General features: G+C 40.5%; 1 protein-coding gene across 1 annotated transcript in view; it reads left to right on the top strand.

Annotated features, from left to right (window-relative positions):
- Positions 1-26,197, top strand: part of COL8A1 (collagen type VIII alpha 1 chain) — a 155,584-nt gene extending 129,387 nt beyond the window's left edge. Inside the window, exons 3-4 of the mRNA XM_032150323.1 lie at positions 17,380-17,710; positions 21,235-26,197. Coding sequence (XP_032006214.1) covers positions 17,383-17,710; positions 21,235-23,141 — 2,235 coding nt within the window. The 5' untranslated portion in view covers positions 17,380-17,382 and the 3' untranslated portion in view covers positions 23,142-26,197. The remainder of the gene's footprint in view (positions 1-17,379; positions 17,711-21,234) is intronic.
- Positions 26,198-26,584: the final 387 nt, after the last annotated feature.

The raw sequence follows: 26,584 nt of genomic DNA, 5'->3' as shown, positions 1-26,584 counted from the left end.
TTTTTTTTTGAGACAGAGTTTCACTCTGTCACCCAGGCTGGAATATAGTGATGCAATCTTGGCCCACTGCAACCTCCACCTACCGAGTTCAAGTGATTCTCCTGCCTCAGCCTCCTGAGTAGCTGGGATTACAGGCGCCCACCATCACGCCCAGCTAATTTTTGTATTTTTAGTAGAGATGGGGGTTTGCCATGTTGGCCAGGCTGGTCTTGAACTCCCGACCTCAGGCAATCCACCTGCCTTGGCCTCCCAAAGTGCTGGGATTACAGGCATGAGCCACCACACCCAACCCGATAGACATACATTTTTTAAAAAAGAATTTTCTTCACAAGTTATGGTGCTATTTGATTGTGTTAGAAGCCAGAACAAGTAGAATCCAGCAGTAAGAATCTAGTATGGTTCCTCTAAAAAAAATCCAGAATATCATTATATGCCAAAAAATATGTATATTTAGTAATTCTTAGCCTGCCTCAGAGTTCTTATGAATAACTCATCATTTTTTTCAGTGTGCACCTGTATAAGGCCAGGTCCTCACAGAGACCATTCAAAAGCTATTTATGTTTGCTATGCAATGTCTTCCATTTGCATTCTTTGCAAGTCTTGTTCAGACTGATATTAAAATAAGTTTGTTTTTTATGGATACACATCAAGGATTGGAGAGCAGAAGAAGCCTAATCACATGCTGGGAGATGGACAGAAGCCAGCATGAGATTGTAAAAATGTTGGCAACTATTACCCAAGCCCAACACGTGTTTTGGGCTGCTCATATCCAGCCCAACACACGTGAACAAGAGTTTAATGATTCCCTGTTACTCATTTCACAGGGATTGAAACTGACACAGGGAAGGCGTCTGAGGAGTGAACTCCTCAGCTAGGCAACCCCTCTAGACTGTGAGTCATTCCAGGACAGGAGCCTCATTCTCCACTCATGAGTGAGTCTCCAGCACTTGTTGTGTCTCAGCACTTGCTAAGTACTGAAAAAGTTGATCAATGAATTAACTAATAGGTGAAGGCATTTCTCTGCATTCCTCTAGTCTTAGACCTCCAATCTTCAAGTTGAGCACTAGAATGGATCTGGAGATTGTTGAGCAAACCAAAGTAAATGGCCAAGCAATGTTTATTAGGGAAAATGTATAGAGGAAGAAACAGTAGTGGGTGTGAGGATCCCTTGTTATGTTGGCACATTCCTGGCTAGGGTCATACACAACGATCCAGCAGGCCTGAAAGTCAGATGCTACAAGAGGTCTCCTGCCCCTTGCATTATAAAGCATTTAAACTACACGATTAGAGAAGCATCAGCCCTTCCCCTGATGTGATCAGGGATAAAATACCAATAAGACACAGCAGAACCTGGGCTCCAGTCTCTCCTTGCCACTCATCAATCATGGCTAAAGAAAGCACCAGGCTGTCTGGTGCTCTCCCATCTGGCATATGAGATTCAAGTTTTATAACTCTAGCTATTTAACATGGTGGGCTAGTGGCAGGATTTGCCCCATCCATGTGCATGTGTGGGATGCACCATACCCTTCTTTGGCATGATGTAGGAAAAGAGGGCTGGGGTCCAAGCCTTGCCAATGATCAGGATTGTTCGTCTCATGCGTAAACTGTAACCAGTTTCCATGGAGCTTTGGTGGAGGTCAATTCCTTTCCTGCGAGGCCAGGCTGCAGGAGTTTCCTCTTGAATACATTAACTCTTGTCTCTAAGTGGTGATGTGATAGACACAAATTAATTGTGCCATGATGGCCAGCCTCTCTTCCCAGAAACTGTGAGAGAGGCTTATGATGAGGCTCGGCTTCTCTAGGGTTCCTGTTACCTTGTGCCTCCATGTTACTCTCTACCTATTCCCAGCCAGGGCAATCCACCTATACCTCCCAGACTGTCCCAGGCCCAATACTCCTAAATTTCCTGGGTCCCAGTTCCTTGGGCCCTGTTCTCCATTATAGATCAATCATCTGTCATACAAATCTTTGGACTGTGGGTAAGTCACTTAGCTTCTGTAGGCTTTTGGCTTTTCTGCTGCAAGATAGTCATAAAATCTGGGTATTGAGGAAAAGATCCCTCCAAAAGAGGCACTACCATCTAGTGGACTATTTTCATTTATTCCTTATTTTGTTTGCTTACAATTCTGGAACTTTAATAGAAATTTCAGGCACACGGCAGACCTATGGAGGAGGTATTTTGAGTTTTAATGCCACCCTACTTATATCACATTGGCATTTCCTTCTTGCTTACAAGAAGCTGGCCCCTGAACCAGTGAGGAAGAAGATGATTTTGATTCAGTGTTCCACTGTAGCCTGTGAAGGACATTAGTCTTTACTGTGTTTCAAGTTCAAAGTGATCTGATGAGATTGTAAGCACCGGATGGGACTCAGAAACCTGGGAAAGGGCAAAGAATCAGGGAAACCACAGGTAAAAGAGAAAAGGGGAAAAAACAGAAAGTCTGATAAGGAAAGGAAGCAGGACTGGTTTCTTTGTTTTTTTTTTTATTTCTGTCTTTGCCTTGGATTGACATTGAGGCAGAAGTGACCTTTAAGTTGTGCCTGAATCCTCTACAGCTCCTAGCATGGTAGTTCAAAAATGTTTGTTGAATGGGATAAACAAGAAATCTAAAGTGGTGTGTGGTCATGAGCTCAGGGGAATGGGTCATCAACACTGCCCCAAACTTCACTGAATGTCCCCTGGTTAGTTTCACTTTGTAAGCAAAAAAAATAAGGAATAAATGAAAATGTTACCGGAAAGGGGTCCCAATCCAGATCCCAAGAGAGGTTTCTTGGATCTCACACAAGAAAGAATTTGAGGAAAACTCATAAAGTAAAAGCAAGTTTATTAAGAAAGTAAAGGAATAAAAGAATGGCTACTCCATAGGCAGCGCAGCAGCTTGGGCTGCTTAGCTAAGAATACTTATAATTGTTTCTTGATTATATGCTAAACAAGGGGGTGGATTCATGAGTTTTCTGGGAAAGGGGTAGGCAATTCCCAGAACTGAGGGTTCCTCCCCCTTTTAGACCATATAGTGTAACTTTCTGAAATTGCCATGGCATTTGTAAACTCATGGTGCTCGTGGAAGTGTCCTTTATCATGCTAATGCATTATAACTAGCATATAACGAGCAGAGAGGAGGGCCAGAGGGCACTTTCATCACCATCTTGGTTTTGGTGGATTTTGGCCAGCTTCTTCACCACAACCTGTTTTATCAGCAAGGTCTTTGTGACCTGTATCTTGTGCCAGCCTCCTATCTCATCCTGTGACTAAGAATGCCTTAACCTCCTGGGAATGCAGCCCAGTAAGTCTCAGCCTTATTTCACCCAGCCCCTATTCAAGATGGAGTTGCTCTGGTTTGAACACCTTTGAGAAAAATACTCCACTAGAGAGTAGTGCCTGTCTTAGGGGAATCTTTTCCTCAATACCCAGATTCTATTACTGTTTTACAGCAGAGAAGCCAGAAACCTACAGAAGCTGAGTCACAGAGGCTGGTGGCGAGCTCAGGACAGACACCACATTTCCCAACTCTCAGAGTTAGAACTGTGAGATTCAGATGGACGAATAAAATATAAAAGATGGGGAAAGTAAAATAAATTTCAGACTGCACAAAGTTGAACTGGAATCATGACAACCAATCCTTAATCTGTTTGCTATTAGGGTGGAGAACAAGATTGCATTCTGCTCCTCTGGAATTCAGACACACTTTCTGGTATTTAAAGGAATACAAGGAAAGCTCACACAGACTGAGCTGGGTCTCTTTATAGTGTAAATATCTTTCCAATGGGAAAAAAAATTACTGAAAGATGGTAAGTTTGTCTTCTGACAATATTTCCCAGACGTTTTTCTAGTGTTAACAAAGCTCTCTTGGAGTATAACTGTTTTTGAGGAGTGGTAACTTTAAAGCAAAAGGAAGGAAAATTTCAATAAGAACCAAGCTGCCCCAATTCTCCCTTTATTTTTAAAGAGAACCATCAAAGGGCAGCTAACGGAAATATACTTAAGTGGCATTAATTCATCCTTAAGAGAACTTTCAAAGAGTTTTATTGCTACATAAGGGAAAGCTATAAACCAGCAGGAGAGGAAAGCAAAGAAAATAAGTCTGGGGAGACATCTTGTGTAAGAAAGTGAGCAGGTGGTCAATAATGTATCCTTGGCTGGTTTCCACAGCAAGGAGACAGAAATTCATGGCAAGGACGTGGCCCACAAAACAGACCATCACAGAGAAAAGAATTATGGAACTTTGCAAAGTGCTATTGAAGAGTTCACATGAATATGAAATAATAAAATGCTCATCTCTCCTCCTTTTTCTCAACACCCATCCCATTTCATGTTAATACTCGACTCCAATAATCTACTGCCTGACTCAGTCCAGTCCCTGGCACGATTAAAGACAACAACAACAACAGAAATAACTAAGATGGGTAGGGCCAACGACAGTGAGTTTTTAGGCCTAAAAGTAACATTGGGGTCACTTAGTCCAACAATCTGGATTTTACAAACAAGGAAATGGGTCTTAGAGGTTACTTTTGTAGATAGAGAGAGAGAACTTCAGAGATTTTTCCTTGCAATGAGAAGTCTTAAATTGCATATTCAGACGAGATTTAGAAAAATGCCTCTATGATCTTGTCATTCAGCTCAAGCTAAGTCTGAGACATTTATCATAGGTATAAAGAGAATCTTACAAGCATCCTGAAAATGAGTAAAAGTTATCACTGATCTCAAGAATATTTTACCATCGGTCAACCCTTCATCATTCTTTACAGGGCTTTTAAAATAAAAAAATAGCACTCTTTATTAATTTCTAAGAAAGAATGGCTATTATATAGGATTTTCTATTCTTGTAAGCTGGCAGGAGACCTCAGGACACAAAATCAGGAGAGTAAGAATGGAAACAGTAGGCATGGGGAAGAGTAACATCGATCCAGTGTTCGGGTGCTCTCTCAGCCATCACACTACCAAGATGGTACTTCAACATTTAGAAAAGGGGTAGGCAGGATGAAAATGGTGCCATTTGACAAGCATTTGTCAAGACTACTTTCTGCACAGTTACGAACTAAGTGCAAAGAGAATTCCCAAAGATAAAGGTTTGATTCTATTCCCCCAGACACTTGAGTGAGCTGTTACATGGCATGTCCCTCCCCAAACCAGCTTCTAGAATTTATCACCAAGAATTAGTTTTTCAAAATAAAATGCATTACAGATTTACTTCACTTGCGGGGAAATTAACCTTTTGTATTTCAGCAAATACCTATGGCTAAATATTGTTTGAGATCTATTTGGCATTTTAGATGTGAGGATACTACTTTTCACTATGTATAAAAAGAAGTATATACTGAATTAAGTCTGTGTTTTTTCATACACAAATCCTGTGTTTTCTTCATACACAAAATTATGTAGAGGTCTATGGGTAAGGAATGAATCTTTTAGACATAACTCTTTAAATATGGTAAACAATAAATAAATGTTTGTTGTAGCAATATTATTATTCAAGTCCCCCAAAACAGCATGAAAAGATAAAGCTTAAAAAGTGATTGTAAGCTGATGATTTTGCTGACCTAAAGGTTTATATATGTATTACTTGTGGATTTTACTTCCTTCAGCAGTAAAAGATAGCCTAAATTCTATAGTCACTCCCACAAGGGCAACCTGCTGCTATCACCTGGCAGAAATGTCTTCAGTTCTCTGAATTTCAAAGCCAAAGCCCTTTGCAGTCAATACAAAGAAGGCTCCCCAGAGTGGCCAGTTTTCTGGGGGAAAGGGAGCAGGATGAGATCCAGCCTTTGAACTCGTGTTTCCATGTAGCTAACAGGTAGGAGACGTGCTGCACTGAAGTGGGCAAGCAGACATAATATTTGTTACTCACTTATTAGAAACTGTCTTTACCTTGCCTTTCTTCAGACAAAGAGAACTTCAGAGATTTTTCCTTGCAATGAGAAGTCTTAAATTGCATACTCAGACTGGGGATTTAGAAAAATGCCTCCATGATCCTGTCATTCAGCTCGAGCTAAGCCTAAGACCTTTAACATAGATATAAATAGAATCTTATAAGCATCCTGAAAATGAGTAAAAGTTATCATCGATCTCAAGAACATTGAGCCAGGGGACAATTGGTAAGCCTAGTTTTCGAAACAGTTCTGGCGCAGTGTAAAAACAAAACCATTACCTTACAAATTCTTCAAGATGAGACTGCAGTGAAGCAAAGTGTCATGGAACGTGTGCTCAAGTTCCCATCTATTATTACCACTGCTCCTCCTCCACCACCACCGCTGTTTTCTTTTTTTTAATTTAAATAATAGCTAACACTTATAAAGTGCTTACCATATTAGACACTGTTGTAAGCACTTTACTTGTATTGATTCCCTTAATCTTCTCAACAACCTCATAAGACAGGTAACGTTATCATCAGCAGCAATTTATCAAAAAGAAACCAAGGCACAGACAGGTTAAGTAGCTTGCTTAAGATTACACAGCTAATAAGTGATGGAATCAGGATTTAATTCAGGCAGTTTAGCTCATACTTCCTGCTCTTGCTAACTTCATCACAAACTCTAGTCAGCCAGCTGGACTCATTCATGCCCCTCACTACTTCCTGTAGGCACTGGGCTTCTACAACCCCCAATCCCCCATCTAATTCACTCCCTTCATTTTACAGTTTAGTAAAGGAAGCCCTGAAAGGTTTACAAGGATATCACGATAGAGAAGTTTACAGAGAAGACTCCGAGTCTCCCATCTCCAGCTCAGTGCCCTACTCACACTCTAAGTCCTAAGAAATAACATTTTTGATCCATGTTTATCAACGAAATTCCATATGTTCTTGTAAGTTCTGGTGCCTTGTAATGAGTTTTGCTCATAAAAAGAAAAGTCCTTTACACTCTCAGCCTCCTTAACTGATATATCCTGAAGACCTGGCATCTGTTACATAATACTCTGCCCTTTCCTTTCTCCACTTCCATTTTTCTTTGAAAAATGTTCAGTGGATTAACTGTGAAAACCTTATGATTTTTCCTTCCAGACACCACATCTATCTCTCTATCCCTCAAAATAAATTCCACCCCTTAAATAAACGGAACTTCCAATACCAAGATAGCTGTGGTTTGGTTGCTCTCCGAGCTTTGCTGTTGTTCAAAGAGCAGGATGTTACCACACAGGCTAATTATCTAGATGGGGCTGTGGTTGAAAAGTGGTGGATTTTAGAGACTGCCCTCTCTGTGGCTGATGATTTATCACAATTGAGTATTTTAGGCTTAGCCCCAGGTTTAGAACTAAATGTTTTTCAATTTAAATTTATTGTTGGGAACAGTCCTGTGGAATGATTTCTGCTACTCCTGAACCATGCACCAAGGAAAGAACAAATCCACATTTTCACTGACCAAGAAATTGTCAAGATGTTTTAGTTCTTTCATAATTCAGAAATTGTCAGGACTAAATATTGCAACTTTAGTAGGATTGCCATTCTGACTGAATGGTGCCTTTGTGTGTGGTGGTGGGTAAGGGGGTAGGAGGAACCAATTTTAGAAAACATTGATTAATTATTTTTATTTTCCAAGTGTATTGATATGATTTAATATTCTCCCCATGTAAGACAGAAACTTAACTTTGGCTTAACTTTTAATATCAAGTCATTCAGGGTTATATGATTCAAAATAACCTTAGCTAAACAAAACTTCAACAATTGGACCCCCAAGAAACATGCTATAAAATTTATATTTTACATAACACATTATAGTTGTTTGCTCTAAATAAATATTTTTACGATGTCCACTTTAATGGATTACATTAGATGAAATTTCCCCACACATCTCTCCCTTGCAAAAGGCCTTAAAACACTTATTCTACATTGCGTTGGTTACACAAACTACTAGTGCCGAGAAAGCAGAAAGCTGTTCATGTAAGTAACAGTGTTCTGCAGTCCTTCTAGAGTCATACCAAGAAGGAACTCACCTTGCTGTGTATCGCCAGGTCCATGGAATGGCAAGGACCTTATTCTTACAGAGCCCTCCCAATGCCCTACTTTACTGTAGAGCTGCCTCTGGATTTTAGATCTTCCATTTTTCTTACAAAATTGTTGTTGCTCCTAAAACATGACTATGTCACACTCATTAACTACCCATTTCCCCTTTCCAATGTGCATACTTTGTACTTGTCATTCTTATGACTGGAAGCCTAATTAATATTTGCTGAATGACTGCAGGAATTTTTGAGCACACGCATTGTAGGAAGTTTTTATCTTTTATAGCCACTTTTTAAAGGTTTCTCAGTAAGCTTCACATTTGTATTCAACCTTTGAATGTGGTAAGAAAAAAAAGCCATGTATTATTGTTATTATTGTCCCTAAATCACGTTTCTTATTTCTTCCTTTGGTTTCTGGACAAGTATAGCTTATTTGACCAGAGGAATATTTACGGGGGGTAGGGGGTGTACAAACTCTCCATCATTATTCCACCGCCAGCTGTAAGAAGGGAGAGTGCAATATTGAAAAGTAACTGCAAGTATGAGATTGATCTAACTTTCTGACATACAAAGGCTTGAGTACCTAAGTTCCTAAAATTAGTATTATGTATTTATTTATTTATTTATGTTTGAGATGGAGTCTCGCTCTGTCGCCCAGGATGGAGTGCAGTGGCATCATCTCAGCTCACTGCAACCTCCGCCTCCTGGGTTAAAGCAATTCTCCTGCCTCAGCCTCCCGAGTAGCTAGGATTACAGGCATGTGCCACCATGCCCGGCTAATTTTTGTATTTTTAGTAGAGATAGGGTTTTGCCATGTTGGCCTGGCTGGTCTCAAACACCTGACCTCAGGTGATCCGCCTGCGTCTGTCTACCAAAGTGCTAGGATTACCAGCATGAGCCACCGCACCCGGCCCCTGACATTATTTATTTGTAAGTGTGAATACGTTCTTCACATTCACAATTACAAAAAAACTTTAGAAGTAGAAGGGACCTCAAAGTCATATAGCTAATGTTCTCATTCTGCAAATGAGGGAACTGATGCCCAGTCAGGATAGGTGACTTACTTGGGTCCGAACTAAAACTTAGGTATTTTCTGCTCTGAAAGCAATGATGCTTTCATATTATGGAAAGAAAAAATATATATTCTACTTTAGAATTTCTTTTTTAGGGGTTTTCTCAAGTGTTTTATAAACTGTTTAGCTGCTGAGACTATTCCAGTTAGAGAAACAAAAAAAATTAATTGCAAACTTCAAATATGTGAGCTATTATTTTAAGAAAAATATTCTCCAGATGTTTCCCAACTCCTTTGAGTGGAAAAAAGGCAATGAGCTTACAGTTCGGCAGAAGAGATTCGGATTAGATATTAAGAAATCTAATGTGAAATCCTACAATTGGTTACTAGGGAATGTTGTAAAATCGCCTCTGGAGAACCTTTGGAATGTGGTGGTTGGCCATTCATTTCAGAGGCATTATGTGTGTGGCTCATTTCTAGAGCTGGGGGCACAACCTAATTGACTTCTCAAGTTTTCTTGGTCCCATGAGGTCATTATCTGCCTATAGCTAGTACATGGGGGTGATTGCCTGCTCTTAATTACAGAATTCAGGATTTGTTAGTGAAGCATATAATTTAGGCTGTTTTTACATTTATAGCCATCCTGGTAGATGTAAATGAGCAGATTGACCAAAACCAGTAAATGTTTATTGGATGGTCTTGCCCACTGCTTCCATGTGATTGATTGACCAGAATCTGACAGGCTTATTTATTTGGGCTATTAGTCCATTTTCACACTGCTATAAAGAACTACCTGAGACTGGGTAATTTACAAAGAAAGGAGGTTTAATTGACTCACAGTTCCACATGGCTGGGGAGGCCTCAAGAAACTTATAATCATCATGGAAGGAGAAGGAGAAGCAAGAACTTTCTTCACAAGGTAGCAGGAGAGAGCACGTCCGCGCAAGGTGCGGGGTTGCGGGGGAACTGTCAAACACTTTTAAACCATCAGATCTTATGAGAACTCACTATCATGAGAATAGCAAAGGGTAATCCACTCCCATGATCCAATCACCTCCCATTAGGTCCCTCCCTTGACATATGGGGATTACAATTTGAGATGAGATTTGGGTGGGGCCACAGAGCCAAACTGTATCAGGCTCCATCTCAGCATATTTACCTTGCCAGTGGCTTTGTGACTTAATGAATACTTTAAGCTTGTATTCCTAGTCAGAAAACCAAAGAGTAAGAAAGCCTGTCTAAGAGCTTGTCTTACGTAACAGAAGAATTCCTTATTTCATGCAAAAAGAGGGCCTTGATATTTGGAAGACAAGATGGAGAAAACTGACTGTGCAGTTAGACGGATCTGTACCTTGTAAAACAAAGCTGGAACTTTGTCAGCTAATATATTGGATGGCAGCTCCTACACGTAATTAAATAACAGTTTTCAATTTTTGACTAGGAATGTAACAGGAATAACTGTATACAGTCTTGAATTTCAGTAAAATAATCAATCATATAAATATAGGATGGGGATATTATCAATTAGAAACTGTAATGTCAAAAAAGACCTAAGAAATGGATATGGGATTAATGATATAATGTATTTGAAGTACAGTTATGTGTCATTTAACAACGAGAATATGTTCTGAGAGATGCACCATTAACTGATTTTGTCATTGTACAAACATCATGGAGTGTACTTACACAAACCTAGACGGTACCACTTGCTACACACCTAGGCTACGTGGCATAGCCTATTAATCCTAGGCCACAAACTTATACAGCATGTTACTGTACTGAATACTGTAGGCAACTGTAACACAATGGTAAGTATTTGTGTATCTAAATATATCTAAACATAGAAAAGATAACGCATTGCACCACAGACATTATGATGGCTAAGACCTCACTAGGCGACAGGAATTTTTCAGCTCCATTATATTCTCATGGGACCACCAGTAAAAATATGGTCCTTTGCTGACTGAAGCATCATTATGCACCTCATGACTACATAGTACCTGGGTCTTTTTTCCAGTAAATAAAAAACAATATTGAGATAATGCTGAGTTACTTACCTAAGGGTCATAGATCAATATAGTTAGAGTCGTTAATATCTCTAATACTAATCAATTTTGCAACAAAGGTACATATCCTTGATCAGATGACCTTAAGGTGGGCTTATTTGAAAATTATCTTAGCATAACAATAAAAGGTCATGTGCCCATCTTTTATCTTATGACCAAGTTTTGGGATTCATTTTCTCAACATGCCCTCCCTTCCTCCACTACTAATGGTAAGCTACATGTGCACCTCCATATCCAATCAAAAAAGGTAAGTCTCTCTAAAAGTTGCTTAGATAATTAAAAAAGCAACAAAATTGTACAAAATAACGAGCTGCCTTTTAAATGTTCCCATCATTATTAATATCCAAGTCAAAAATATGAGAGCTTTCTATCAACAACCTCTGTGGGTAGAATTTTCAATGGGGAGTGAAGCTGAATTAGGTATTTTTGAAAGCCCCTATCAACACACTAAGACTTTTGATTATGAGGATCCATCAGTAAATATTGACAAGTCAAATTATTCTTGTCCTCAGAAAGCTTACAATCATGTTTAGTCTAATGGACAAAGAACAACAGGAAAAAAACATAAGCTTGGTTACAATTACATTTGACTTTGTATTAAACTTTAGGAGAATAACAATGATGGAGAAGGTGGGGAAGGCTTCACAGAGGAGGCAGGAATAGAGTTGGTCTGGAGGAAAGAAGGTGTTATGGGCTGAGTTGTGTCCCCCAGAATGCATATGTTGAACCCCAAGTACCTCAGAATTTAAGCGTATTTGAAAATAGGGCCTTTAAAGAGGAAATTAAGTTAAAATGAGGTCACTAAGGTGACCAGTGTGGCTGGTAAATAAGAAGAGGCAATTAGGACACAGACACATGGAGGAAAGACCGTGTGAAGACGCAGCGAGGTGACTGCCATCTACAAGCCAAGGCGAGAGGCTCCAGCAGAATCCAACTCTGCCAATATCTTGATCGTGAACTTCAATGTCTCTAGAACTGTGAGAAAATTAATTTCTATTGAGCCACCCAGTCTGAGATACTTTGTTATGACAACCAGAGAAAACTATATGGTAGGACTGAAATCTACAGAGAAATAAAAGGAAAATAATTATCTTCTAGGAAAAAAGAATATCGTAAATAAAGAAGTAAAAATGAGGTCAGGCATGGATGAAGAACCTACTTTTGAAATGAGTCTATATTAGTGAAAGGTACCTTCAACTAACATTGTAGTACATAGGACTCTTTCCTTTTTTTCCCCATACATTGTCTTAAGAGAGATAAATCTCTCAACCTTCACATCTCTATCCAAAATTTACTTCCTCAGATGTCGTTCCCTACTGTTCTTTCCAAAACATCGGAGCTCTTCCACTCCGTCATTATTGAACCCTTTACCCTGCTGCTATACACTGAATGTTTATGTCCCCAAATTCATATGTTAAAATATGACCCCCCCTGAAAGTGATGATATTAGGAGGTGGGGCCTGTGGGAGATGATTAGATCATGAGTGCAAAGTCCTCATGAATAGAATTAGTGCTCTTATAAAAGAGACTCCAGAGAGCTCCCTTGCCCCTTTTATCATGTAAGGATACAGCAAAACGGTGTCATCTATGAACCAGAAAGTGGGTCTTCACTAGACACCCAGTCTGCTGGCACCCTGATCTTGAACTTCCCAGCCTCATGAACACTGAGAAATTGCTGTTCTTTATAAACCACTCAACCTATAGTATTTTTGCTATAGCAGCCCTAATGACTAAGACACCTGCATTGCTTCTTCACAGCACTCAAATCTCAAATTATAAAATTTATTTTTAACGTTTATCACCTGTCTCTCCACACTAGACTGTGAGTTCAATAAGATAAGATCTTCACTCTCTAATTCACCACTGTATCTCCAATACTCAGAACATTTCCTAATAATTTGTAGGTGTTCAATAGGTATATCTAATGAATGAATTGCCCTGAGAAATGCAATCAAGAGAGAATTTTCTTTGAGAGGCATGGAAAAACCAGGAAGGCAATTCTGGTGAACACTGGAAGAGGATTCTGCCTGACTTTCCCTTGCTTTAGGGTGGCAAATCTGAGGCTCTTGAGAGACTACAAATCTTGTACAAGTAGGAGGCACAGAGGACCAGCGCAGGAGCTGATTAGAGAGGCTTATACACACCACACACAACAGAGACACACATACATACACAAAGACATGCTGTGTTAGCCTATGTGAAAGGGAAAGTTGGATTCAAGGCAAGGACCAACAGATTAAATATTTAAACATTCTTCTGTATAGTAAGCCAATGAGGATAAATGTACAAATAGAATGCTGACGAGCATTTAAAATATCTATCACATTGTTCTGTTAATAAATATATCACATTATTCTGTTATATACATTACAGGTCATATGAGGAATCTGAAACTCTCTGCAGCCCTGCCCAAATATAGGAAGCCATTTAGGGCTGTTCAGAATATCTAGGATTGGTAATTTTTGACACATGAATGAATGACTGCCTTGGTTCAGCTGTTCTTTTTCTAAATCATTTTTAACAAGTGCATTCTAATGGCCATTACTGTTTTATTCATGTTAGGTTATCATTATTGCAGTTAATCTCACATTTACTTTGCTAGTATCCTTCTTTGAAAATCTTTGACATTTTAGTTGGTTTTGATTTGTCTTTCTGGTCACACTCAATTAATAATAACTTAAATCTGAATAGTCATTTCTGGCTTATGAAGAATTCATTTTATCATTTGTACCCCGAACAGCTCTGAGGGATAGGCAGAGATTATAATTTCTATTTTACAGGTAAGAAAAATGAGGCTTAGCGAACATAAAGGACTTGTCCAAGGTCATAGGCATGAAGAATGGCAGAGCCAAAACTTAAATACAAGTCTTTTGACTTCTTTGACAGTGCTTTTGTCATATGACATGACACCCATCACTAAGCCAGCCTGGCTGGCAAAGATTCAATGTTCACACACATTAGATATGCTTATGTTCAAGAACACAAACACACACACACACACACACACACACCAGCTGTCGAACAAATAGAAATCAAAGAAAATATCAAGGAGAACTCACAATATTATTGTGCTCCACATTCTCAGAAAGAGAGGCAAGAAAACCCACTATCACAATTTCTTCCCAGCAAAAATTCCAAGGCTCCTTCTCTCTCGCCAGGTGTTTGTATAAAGTTACCCAAATTTGATGTTCTTTTGAGTGATTTGGGAGAACCACCACACCACTTTGACCACCAAAAATATCCTCAGGGACAGGAGAAAAATTAGTAGGAATAAGTAAAGCAGTAAATTCTAACCAGGGCCCTTACATAAATATTCAAGTTAAAACTGAACAAAGTTTATTTAGATAAAGAGCCAGAAAAACGGCAGAAGGCAGACCTAAAGAGCTGGTTTACAGGACAGAAAGGCCAAGCTATGAGAGGAAATAATTCAACTGGTATTCTTCCAGGCATTTTGTCTCCTTCCAGTTTTCCAGTATTTCATTAGATTGTCCTGGTTTAAAGATTATGAAGTATAATCCTACACATCCACTGAATTGATGGAAGGCTCAAGGGCCAAACATGCTAGCTTATTATTAAGGACTTCACCACAAGTCTGGGGTTCAATAATTAAAATCATTCATCCCCAAAAGTAGAATTAAGTACCAGCTTATACATTACCAGATATTACCACACATTTCTGGTATGGATTAACACTTTCAGATCTCTAGTAACTGTCTTACAGGCATTGAATGTTAGAGCTAGAAAAGACTTAAGGGAACATCCAAGTCTTATTTTAATAAATGAAGAACTTAAAGAAATTTGTTTAGATACATATAACTAGACAAGAAATAAGTACTGATCTTTCAGTGAAAAAAGCAAAAAATAGAAGTGTATATAGTATACTGCAATTTATGTTTGAAAGGGATGTATATTATACGTGCATATCCACAGACTATCTGAAAAATATGAGGAAAAATTGTTGCTTCAAACATAAGGGATTTTAGATACTGGAGAACAGAAGTAGGAGGAAAATTTACTTTTTGCTAGATATCCTTTGCTACTCAATAACAGTTTACACATCTGTCACCCCCACTAAAAGTACAAACTCCTTGACGGTAAGGCCCACCGACCCTATTATATTCATCTTAGTAACCCAAAATGGGCCTAGCAACTGTTTCCTCATTTTTTCAGGGGAAAAATGATTAGTTAGTATGTTTAGAAAAATTGTAAAGCTTGAATTTTGTGATAGGGATTCATTTTAAATATTTTCTTAGGTGCTTTTTATTAACCAATCCTTTTGTAGCCTGTATACACTCTTGGCATTACCCTTGAATAGGATATTACAAAATCAATGCACATTTTCTAAGAAGTAGAAAACTATGATCCAGAATTAAGTAAGGCAAAAGCAAAGAAAACAACTCTCAAGAGAATGGAAATTGAATTATTTATAGACAAGTTTTTTCAAAGTTTTCAAGAAGATACTTACATTAAAAATTGTGAGAAATTTGCCACTTCTCTCTCTCTCTCTCTCCAGCACTATGATGACATGCCCCTTAAGATTCAAATTTTCATTAAGTCCCTTAATAAAGTGTGAGCATGGAGTGGGTGTATGCCCAGCGTTAGTACTACAGAGGGCAGGGGGTGAGCAGGCAGAATATTGAACAGACCTAAGTGTGTATCACACTTGCCCTCTAGTGTGCATTTGCCAACAATGCACTTCTCTGGGCTGTCTGGTTTTAAGCCTAGGGCGTCTCCAAACAGAGGTCTTTTCAAGCTGGTTTTTATAAACAGATAAGCCCCATTTATATTAATTCTGTTTACTGCCAATTTGTGAAGAGTGCTATTAATGGGCTTAGAAGCAGCGTATTCTTATCAATAGTTAAACATCTCCCTCTTATTTATACAACTCATTTGCTTCGTAAACTCCTTTCTTTCAGAAAAGGACAAAGATAGACTTTAATAGTCCAATTAACCAATTTCTTTTTTTTTTTTTTTTTTTTTGGGGTTCTCCTGCTTCCCCACCCCATAGTGGATACGGGCCCGCCACCTCCCGGTAAATTTTTTGTTTTTCTTTTTTTTGAGATGGAGTCTCGCTCTGTCACCCAGGCTGGAGTGCAGTGGCGCGATCTCGGCTCACTGCTAGCTCCGCCTCCTGGGTTCATGCCATTCTCCTGCCTCAGCCTCTCCGAGTAGCTGGGACTACAGGCGCCCGCCACCACGCCCAGCTAATTTTTTTTTTTTGTATTTTTAGTAGAGACGGGGTTTCACCGTGTTAGCCAGGATGGTCTCAATCTCCTGACCTCGTGATCCACCCGCCTCGGCCTCCCAAAGTGCTGGGATTACAGGCGTGAGCCACCGCGCCCGGCCCAATTAACCAATTTCTAAACTAATGAATTCATAGTACTTTAATACAAGAAATAAAGGTGCGTAATTATGATAGTGATTTTTAAAATATTTCATACTGTCACATGAAGAAGCATTTTCTCTTCAACTCAGAAGACTTCTGCAGTCTTTGTTCCTGTTTGTTCTTTACATTTACATTTATTTGTGACTACATCAAAGCACCCTTCATCTGGTAGATGAAAAATCTCTACTGTGGCATAAAGCCTATAAATTATTAACTGTTTCCATTTAGAATACAATTTTGGCACTTATTAACAAAGACTAACGTCACCAGTTTTGCCTCCTTTTATCAGAATGTATTCTGTTAGGATTAGGTTTCATGCAAATGTAGACTGCTCAAACTAACAGTGGCTTAAAGAAGAGAGAACTTCACTTCTCTCTTGGGTAAACAAAGCCCAGATTTAAGGATTGGTATGGCATCTTGTATTCAACCAGGACTGAGGTCTATTCTAGCTCGTTTTATCATTCTCTGTGCACTGCATTCACCTCATGGTCCAAGATGTGTGGTCTGTTTCCAGGAACATATCAGCAATACAGCCAGAAGGAAGGAGGAAGGGGAAGACATATCCATTCCTTTTTAGGATTCTTCCTGGAAGGTACACCCATGACAACTATACACAATTGGCCAGAATGGCTGAAATGGCCCTGCCTGGCTGAAATGTCTTCATTCTGGGCTGCTCTATTCCCAGGTGAAGACGGGAAAACAGGGCAAGAAAGGCAGAATCGATATGGGGGACAACCAGAAGTCTCTCCCACAGTCTATGTTCATACCAATTACCTTCATTTGACAGATTCCACTCTTCTCTATTTTTTGTTTGTTTGTTTTCTATAGAAAGGTAGCATTTTCCTTTTCATTTGCCTTCTATCATGAAGTTCTGATGTTAAAGACTGTTTCTCTTTTTTTTTCCCCATTCTATCTCTAAATAAACTCAAGTCACTTGGCCTTGCAGAGTTTCACCAGGTTGGTGCATTGTTTCCTTCCACAGGTGATGGCTGTGCTGCCTGGCCCTCTGCAGCTGCTAGGAGTGCTGCTTACCATTTCCCTGAGTTCCATCAGGCTCATTCAGGCTGGTGCCTACTATGGGATCAAGCCGCTGCCACCTCAAATTCCTCCTCAGATGCCACCACAAATTCCACAATACCAGCCCCTGGGTCAGCAAGTACCTCACATGCCTTTGGCCAAAGATGGCCTTGCCATGGGCAAGGAGATGCCCCACTTGCAGTATGGCAAAGAGTATCCACACCTACCCCAATATATGAAGGAAATTCAACCGGCGCCAAGAATGGGCAAGGAAGCAGTACCCAAGAAAGGCAAAGGTAACATCATACTACCAGGCTGTTATAAAACAACGGCTTTCCAAATCTCTAAATTATGGGATCAGAGGGGGAAGATAAATTTTAGAAACTTTAGTTTTAGAATTTGTTATTGGCATTTTTAAAATGCCTACTGTGTTCTAACCATATTCTTGAAAAGTTCAAGCCTTAAAGACACAGATAAGATTATCATTTATGTTTTGCTTTATTATTTTAACTAGAATCAGATGAAATAAAATATATTAAATCACAAATAGTCTATCCCCTTATTGTTTATTTATTCAAACATTCAGCAACTATCCATAGTGAGCACCCATTTGTGTCAGGCTCTGGGCCAGATGCTGGGAGCTAAAGCAGTGAAAAAAAGAAAGGTGACAAGTCAGTCTTCTGAACTAAGAGAATAATGTCGTAAGGACCTTCTGTGTTAAAAGAAAAGTCACAGGAAAGCATTTTGCGAACTAAGTATTAGATAGGTGCAAGTGTTCTTAATACTACTGTAATTACATATGTTAATCAATAGATCAACAGAAGGAAACTAAGAGTATAGACTGCAGCTAGGGATGACACCTGAAAATCTCTCCTGTTGCTTTCTTGGCATATTTATTTAGCACTCAGTGTGACAGACACTTGACGATAAATTCATTTGGTTTGTCTGGAGTTCTCAGAAACCTAGCACTTGCTGCATCAGAGCAGCAATTACCTTTGAGGAAGTGGAGCCAGTCCCACTAGTCCCTACAATGGCTGGAAGCTCCACCTCTGGAGAACTACTGGATTTGGAACTTAGAGGCCTAGATGCCTGGATGCCAGAAATGAGAGAGACCTAGTCATTTGACCTTTCTGAGCCTATTTTTCTTCATTTGTAAAATAAGACTGTTGAGAGAATCAGTGACATACATGGTAAGTAAAGTGCTGAGTAAATGCTAAAGCACCATAGGAAATTGGAGTTGCTACAACTGCTCATTCAACAAATCCTCAGTAAGAACAGAGTGTGTTCCAGGCACTGTACTAGACACCAGGGATTCCTGATTCATCTCTCCTACTCTTCCCAAATAACTCAATACAGTAACTACACAATTTGCTGGTTAGAAATAGCATGCCTGAATAGTACTATAATCATATCTATTCATATAAAGAAAGTATTCCTGACTTTCTTCTCTTCAGGAGCTACTATTATACTTAGAAGATTATCTCAGACATTTCTTTTCCTTCCTTTATTGAATGGCTTGCCTGGCCTTTGGCACTTCTTGTACTTACTCTGATGGGTACTCATATCTTAAAATAATATGAGTTCTCTGTTTGTATTTTATTCTCTGACAGTAGCTCAGTGAAAAGTACAATGGTCAGGATTAAGGTGCTACTAGTGACATAAGTATTATGTCAAGAAGATATTCGGACCATACATTTCATTTCTCCATGTTATCCATTAGTCCGAGCAGCATGGGAGATCCAGAGTTATGTTTATCTGAAAGGCACAGCATGTTCATTATAACAGCATGTGCTGTGTATTTCAATAACAATTTGAGAAACGGTGACACCTTTCACATCTATTCTCTAATCTTGTAGTGTGGCTGTATTATTCTTATTCTTGCTGTATAGATAGGCAAGCAGAGATGCTGATGGCTTAAGGGACCCAGTCACAATCTCACACCAAGACCGGAAAGATAAGCAGAGCTTCTTGTTCCTAAATCAAGCTCTCAACTTCATCTATACTGTTTATCATTCTAAAATATCTTATTCATCTCTCCTACTTAAAAGCCAGATTTGCATATGAGAAATTATTTGTTAAATTAATGAACTAATATTTGATGCTTAGGAAATCCCACAGCACATTCAAGAAATTAAGCAAATCTACTAATTCTAAAGGAGAGATGTGGAAAGATGTTATTGAACCACACAAAAAATAACTCTATTCTTTCCTTTTATATTCCACATCATACTGTATTTAAGCATAAGAGGAAATATCTTGGCCATAAATTATTATATTTAAAAACTTTGCCAGGCACAGGAAGAAAAATCCTGCATATTCTCTCTTAAATGTGGAATCTAAAATAATCGAACTCATAGAAACCCAGAGGAGAATGGTGGTTACCAGAGGCCTTGGGGTGGGGTAGGAGGGAGAGAATGGAGAGATGATGATGAAAGGTTTAAAGCCTCAGTTAGGCAGCAGAAATAAGTTGTTTTTTGGATATCTATTGCATAGCATAGCGAGTATAGTTAATAATTATGTATTACACACTTCAAAATCACTGAAAGAGTAAATTTCAAATTTTTCATGAGATAAAAATAAGTATTTGAAGTGACAGATATATTTAGCTTGATTTAATTATTCCACATTGTATTCATGAATCATAGTATCACTTTGTACCCCATAAATAAAATACAACAATAATTTGGATAACGACTCCAATATTGTTTAAAATACATACACACACACACACACACACACACACACACACACACACACGTACCCAGAACAAATGAGATGAAAATATATATCCATTTTAAGTGATTATCTCTGAGTAGTGGGCTTATAGGCAAATGCGATTTTTCTTTATACATCTTTGAATCTTCCAAATTCACTATAATAAACACACCATAATATCTCCAAGTTTTATACTTGGAAAAATGTTTCTTCTTCATTACTTTTTTTTTTTTTTGAGACGGAGTCTCGCTCTGTCATCCAGGCTGGAGTGCAGTGGCACAATCTCGGCTCACTGCAAGCTCCGCCTCCCGGGTTCACGCCATTCTCCTGCCTCAGCCTCTCCGAGTAGCTGGGACTACAGGCGCCCGCCACCACGCCCGGCTAATTTTTTTGTATTTTTAGTAGAGACGGGGTTTCACCGTGGTCTCGATCTCCTGACCTTGTGATCCGCCCGCCTCGGCCTCCCAAAGTGCTGGGATTACAAGCGTGAGCCACCGCGCCCAGCCTTCTTCATTACTTTTTAGCTACTTTACTTAACCAATGCTGATACAAGCAGCTTCACATATCAGTTATCAAAAAATACCTCAAATACATAAAAAAAATTGTCAGCTTGATTTTTCTTATTTACTTATTTTTTTCTTTTTGGAGACAGAGTTTCGCTCTTTCACCCAGGCTGGAGTGCAGTGGTGTGATCTCGGCTCACTGCAACCTCTGCCTCCCGGGTTCAAGTGATTCTCTTGCCTCAGCCTCCCAAGTAGCTGGGACTACAGGCGCGTGCCACCACACCCAGCTAATTTTTGTATTTTTAGTAGAGATGGGGTTTCACTGTGTTGGCCAAGCTGGTCTCGAACTCCTGACTTCAGGTGATGCACCTGCCTGGGCGTCCCAAAGTTGTAGGATTACAGGCACTAGCCACCATGCCTGGCCTGATTTTTAAGTTCTAGAAGATAAGCATATTATTCCTAGTCTTTCCTCTTGATAAGTATTAGGCAAATGTGTCAGAACTAAATAATGGGTGTCAGTACTTGGTTGATGTGAGAGACAATCTACTAATCAATCTCTCTCTCTCCCCCCATACCCCTTCTCTCTCTTCTCTTCCCAGTAGAAATACCATTAGCCAGTTTACGAGGGGAACAAGGTCCCCGTGGAGAGCCTGGCCCAAGAGGACCGCCTGGGCCCCCTGGTTTGCCAGGTCATGGGATACCTGGAATTAAAGGAAAACCAGGGCCACAGGGATACCCAGGAGTTGGAAAGCCAGGTATGCCTGGAATGCCAGGGAAGCCAGGAGCCATGGGCATGCCTGGGGCAAAAGGAGAAATTGGACAGAAAGGGGAAATCGGGCCTATGGGGATCCCAGGACCACAAGGACCTCCAGGGCCTCATGGACTTCCTGGCATTGGGAAGCCAGGTGGGCCAGGGTTACCAGGGCAACCAGGACCAAAGGGTGATCGAGGACCCAAAGGACTACCAGGACCTCAAGGCCTTCGGGGTCCTAAAGGAGACAAGGGCTTCGGGATGCCAGGTGCGCCAGGTGTAAAGGGCCCTCCAGGGATGCACGGCCCTCCCGGCCCTGTTGGACTGCCAGGAGTGGGCAAACCAGGAGTGACAGGCTTCCCTGGGCCCCAGGGCCCCCTGGGAAAGCCAGGGGCTCCGGGAGAACCTGGGCCACAAGGCCCTATTGGGGTACCAGGGGTTCAAGGACCTCCTGGGATACCGGGAATTGGAAAGCCAGGCCAGGATGGGATCCCAGGCCAGCCAGGATTTCCAGGTGGCAAAGGGGAGCAAGGACTGCCAGGGCTACCAGGACCCCCAGGCCTTCCAGGGATTGGGAAACCAGGCTTCCCAGGACCCAAAGGTGACCGGGGCATGGGAGGTGTTCCTGGGGCTCTTGGACCAAGAGGGGAGAAAGGACCAATAGGTGCCCCAGGAATAGGGGGTCCTCCAGGAGAGCCAGGCCTGCCTGGAATCCCAGGTCCTATGGGCCCTCCAGGTGCTATTGGTTTTCCTGGCCCCAAAGGAGAAGGTGGGATTGTAGGGCCACAGGGGCCACCAGGTCCCAAGGGTGAGCCAGGGCTTCAAGGCTTCCCAGGAAAGCCAGGTTTCCTTGGTGAAGTAGGGCCTCCTGGCATGAGGGGTTTGCCAGGTCCCATAGGGCCCAAGGGGGAAGCTGGGCAAAAAGGTGTGCCAGGACTCCCTGGTGTTCCAGGGCTTCTCGGACCTAAGGGAGAGCCAGGAATCCCAGGGGATCAGGGTTTACAGGGCCCCCCAGGTATCCCAGGGATTGGGGGCCCTAGCGGTCCCATTGGACCACCTGGGATTCCAGGCCCCAAAGGGGAGCCGGGCCTCCCAGGGCCCCCTGGGTTCCCTGGTATAGGGAAACCCGGAGTGGCAGGACTTCATGGCCCCCCAGGGAAGCCTGGTGCCCTTGGTCCTCAAGGCCAGCCTGGCCTTCCAGGACCCCCAGGCCCTCCAGGACCTCCAGGACCCCCAGCTGTGATGCCCCCTACAACACCACCCCAGGGAGAGTATCTGCCAGATATGGGGCTGGGAATTGATGGTGTGAAACCCCCCCATGCCTACGGGGCTAAGAAAGGCAAGAATGGAGGGCCAGCCTACGAGATGCCTGCCTTTACTGCCGAGCTAACCGCACCTTTCCCACCGGTGGGGGCCCCAGTGAAGTTTGACAAACTGCTCTATAACGGCAGACAGAACTACAACCCGCAGACGGGCATCTTCACCTGTGAGGTCCCTGGTGTCTACTACTTTGCATACCACGTTCACTGCAAGGGGGGCAACGTGTGGGTTGCTCTATTCAAAAACAACGAGCCCGTGATGTACACATACGACGAGTACAAAAAGGGCTACCTGGACCAGGCATCTGGGAGTGCGGTGCTGCTGCTCAGGCCCGGAGACCGGGTGTTCCTCCAGATGCCCTCAGAACAGGCTGCAGGACTGTATGCCGGGCAGTATGTCCACTCCTCCTTTTCAGGATATTTATTGTATCCCATGTAAAAACAAAAAACAAAAAACAAAGAAAGAGATTTTATAGAAGAAAATGACACACCAGAAAAATCCAAATGAAAAACATAATTGCTTCAAAACATTTATACAGTTGGAAAGTTATATGTAAGTGAAAATTTGGACCATCATGTACAAATAAAAACTAAGACGCATGTTTAATACTCCACACAGCAGCCTGTAATTGCGAATGATGGGATAGATTTATGTATCAAGTACTGACACTTGGTTGTACCCCCTGGAATCATATTAGCTGTTTTATGTTATATGCTTCCACAATAATCTGCTTATTCAGATCAGTCAAAATATATCAGTATGAAAGATCACAGCTAATGAAAGGCACTCACTCATATTGTTTACTTTAAAATATTTATAAATATGCCTTAAAGAAATATAAATGATAACAATTACATACCGTATTTACTTGCTTAATTTCCTCTGTATTTGTGTAGATACCTTGACATGGAATGTATGGTGGGGAGACCTGTAGTGTTACCACCCCAGTGGGAGGGGGCCCTGGGGACCCTGGTAATGCTTTAGTCAAAGGGATATCTCTCTCATATCAGAGGCTGTGTCTTTTAGTAACAGGAGTCCTCGCCAGAATTGCATGTCTGTTGTCTCTAAAAGAATGGGTGAACCAATCGGCCATTGTGAATTTATTCAGTGCCTTCTCTGTACCAAGCACTGGGTAAGGCACTTTTGTGGAGCATTAGACAGTAACCCTCAAGGAGCTAGAGAACCGGATGGAGACATGAGCAGTAATTAACTCACTTGTTCCCCAGAGTTTCTATTTGTTTTTTTTTTTTTTTTTCTGTGATTTATTTTCCTATTTTCTTTCCTCAATGTAATTTTTACTATGGCCCAACTAATATAAACACCTGGAAATTACAAGGAAAAAAAACTCTTCCTCCAATAACTTTCCAAATTTGTGGAATATTTATTTTTAATAGCAGTTATCAGTTATGCTTATATAGCGTTAAAAATTCTCCTCCTTTGACTACACACACAACCACAGTGTGGTTCTAATCATGGAGATATCAGTAATTTTTAGTAACTGAATTTTGAAGACATTTCTCTGTTTAGCATGTATGCAAACTGATGTATAATCTGAGGTTACAAAGTCAATTTTTTTTTCTTTTGAGATGGAGTCTTACTCTGTCACCCAGGCTGGAGTGCAGTAGCACGATCTTGGCTTACTGCAACCTCCACCTCCTGGGTTCAAGCAATTGTCCCGTCTCAGCCTCCCAAGTACTGGGACTACAGTCTTGCGCCACCCTGCCTGGGTAATTTCTGTATATTTAGTAAAGATGGGTTTTCGCCATGTTGGCCAGGCTGGTCTCAAACTCCTGGCCTCAAGTGATGCACCTGCCTCAGCCTTCCAAAGTGCTGGGATTACAGGCATGAGCCACCGCGCCCAGCCAAAGTCAATTTTCAAAATCCAAGCCATAATTGGTGAGGGGGGAGTTTCAGAATTACATAGAAAAATTAATATTTGAAAAAATAATTCTGAAATTTCGAATTTAAAAATGGATGTGCTGCTTCTGGGTGTAGGTAGTAAAATTATAGGAAAAGAACTGTTTCTTTAGAAGCGGACTGTGGAAGGGCTATGTAGAATGTCAAAGGGGAACAAGAGCCTGTGTTTTTAATGTCATCCTATACTTGGCACAAATCAAAGGGCAATACAAGTCTGAAAAGGAGAAATAAATATTTTTCCAGGTTTTTGCTTGGGCACATACTAACTGCTTTGGGCATTCTAATCTGGTCTCCAAACACCGAAGACCCATTTTGAGCCTGCTATTAGCCTGCTGCTGACTCTATTAGTCACTTGGAGCAATAATGTGGGGTTATGGTGGTGGAATCTTGTATATTTTCGTCAAAAATAAAACCATGAGTTAAGGGGATAGGTATAGATGGAAAAATACACAAATAAATACGGTATGAAAACACATGGAAATGTGTCTTTGTCAAATCTGAATCATTATTACCATCACAAAAATTCTCCTCTTGGCCAATATCTCATTTCCCTATATAGTACACAAGCACCATTTCTTCTCAATTTTTAAGAAGAGAAATTAGTCCACTACCACAGGGGTTCTTGTCACTACTATTATACAACAATCTTTTCCCAACAAAAAGATGTCCTCCACAACCTTTGTTTTCAAAGCAGACAGCATCTATGTGGCCAAATATACTTTGGGTTGTTCTTGAGGATACTGGTTTGGGCTGATGACTATGGGGGCAACATGGATCCATTGGGCTCCTTCTGCTAAATAGCCACACCGAAATGGTTTAAAAGCAAGTCAGATCAGGTGATTTGTAAAATTTTATTTGTATTTATCTGTACATGTATGGGCTTTTAATTCCCACCAAGAAAGAGGGAAATTATCTTTTTAGTTAAAACCAAATTTCACTTTTCAAAATATCTTCCAACTTATTTATTGGTTGTTACTCAATTGCCTATATATATATGTGCATGTGTGTGTGTGTGTGTATGTGTGCGCATGTGTGTGTGTGTGTGTATTATCAGACATAGGTTTCTAACTTTTAGATAGAAGAGGAGCAACATCTATGCCAAATACTGTGCATTCTACAATGGTGCTAATCTCAGATCTAAATGATACTCCATTTAATTTAAAAAAGAGTTTTAAATAATTATCTATGTGCCTGTATTTCCTTTTTGAGTGCTGCACAACATGTTAACATATTAGTGTAAAAGCAGATGAAACAACCACATGGTCTAAAGTCTAAGGATTGTGCTATAATCCCTATTTAGTTCAAAATTAACCAGAATTCTTCCATGTGAAATGGACCAAACTCATATTATTGTTATGTAAATACAGAGTTTTAATGCAGTATGACATCCCACAGGGGAAAAGAATGTCTGTAGTGGGTGACTGTTATCAAATATTTTATAGAATACAATGAACAGTGAACAGACTGGTAACCTGTTTGAGTTTCCATGACAGATTTGAGACTTGTCAATAGCAAATCATTTTTGTATTTAAATTTTTGTACTGATTTGAAAAACATCATTAAATATCTTTAAAAGTGTGTTTCTCATCTTGTTCATATCATTCAGTTGACACTGAACCTCACAAGTATTTTTAAATTCCTACTCTTATGAATTAGCTACTGAAATAGAGACCTAAAATAAGCATAGCTTACACAGAACAATTTATTCCTCTTTGACATAAGAGCTCCTAGGATAAGCAGTCTAGGACTCACATGGTAGTTCCAATCACTACCAGGCTCCTTCCATCTTATTGCTCTTCTACGTCAAGGGTGTTGCCGTCATCTCCACAGTCCAGGATACTAACCATCAGTCACATTCTATCCCCGGGGAGGATGAACAAAGCAGGAAGGACAGGACAAGATTTTTGTCTTAAAGGACTCAACCTAGCTGCTGCTTGGATCGCTCTCTCCCACATCCCGTGGCT

The sequence above is a fragment of the Hylobates moloch genome, unplaced genomic scaffold (genome assembly GCF_009828535.3).
Source record: "Hylobates moloch isolate HMO894 unplaced genomic scaffold, HMol_V3 SCAFFOLD_4, whole genome shotgun sequence".
Taxonomy (NCBI): domain Eukaryota; kingdom Metazoa; phylum Chordata; class Mammalia; order Primates; family Hylobatidae; genus Hylobates; species Hylobates moloch.
This window is presented reverse-complemented; position numbering and strand designations above follow the sequence as displayed.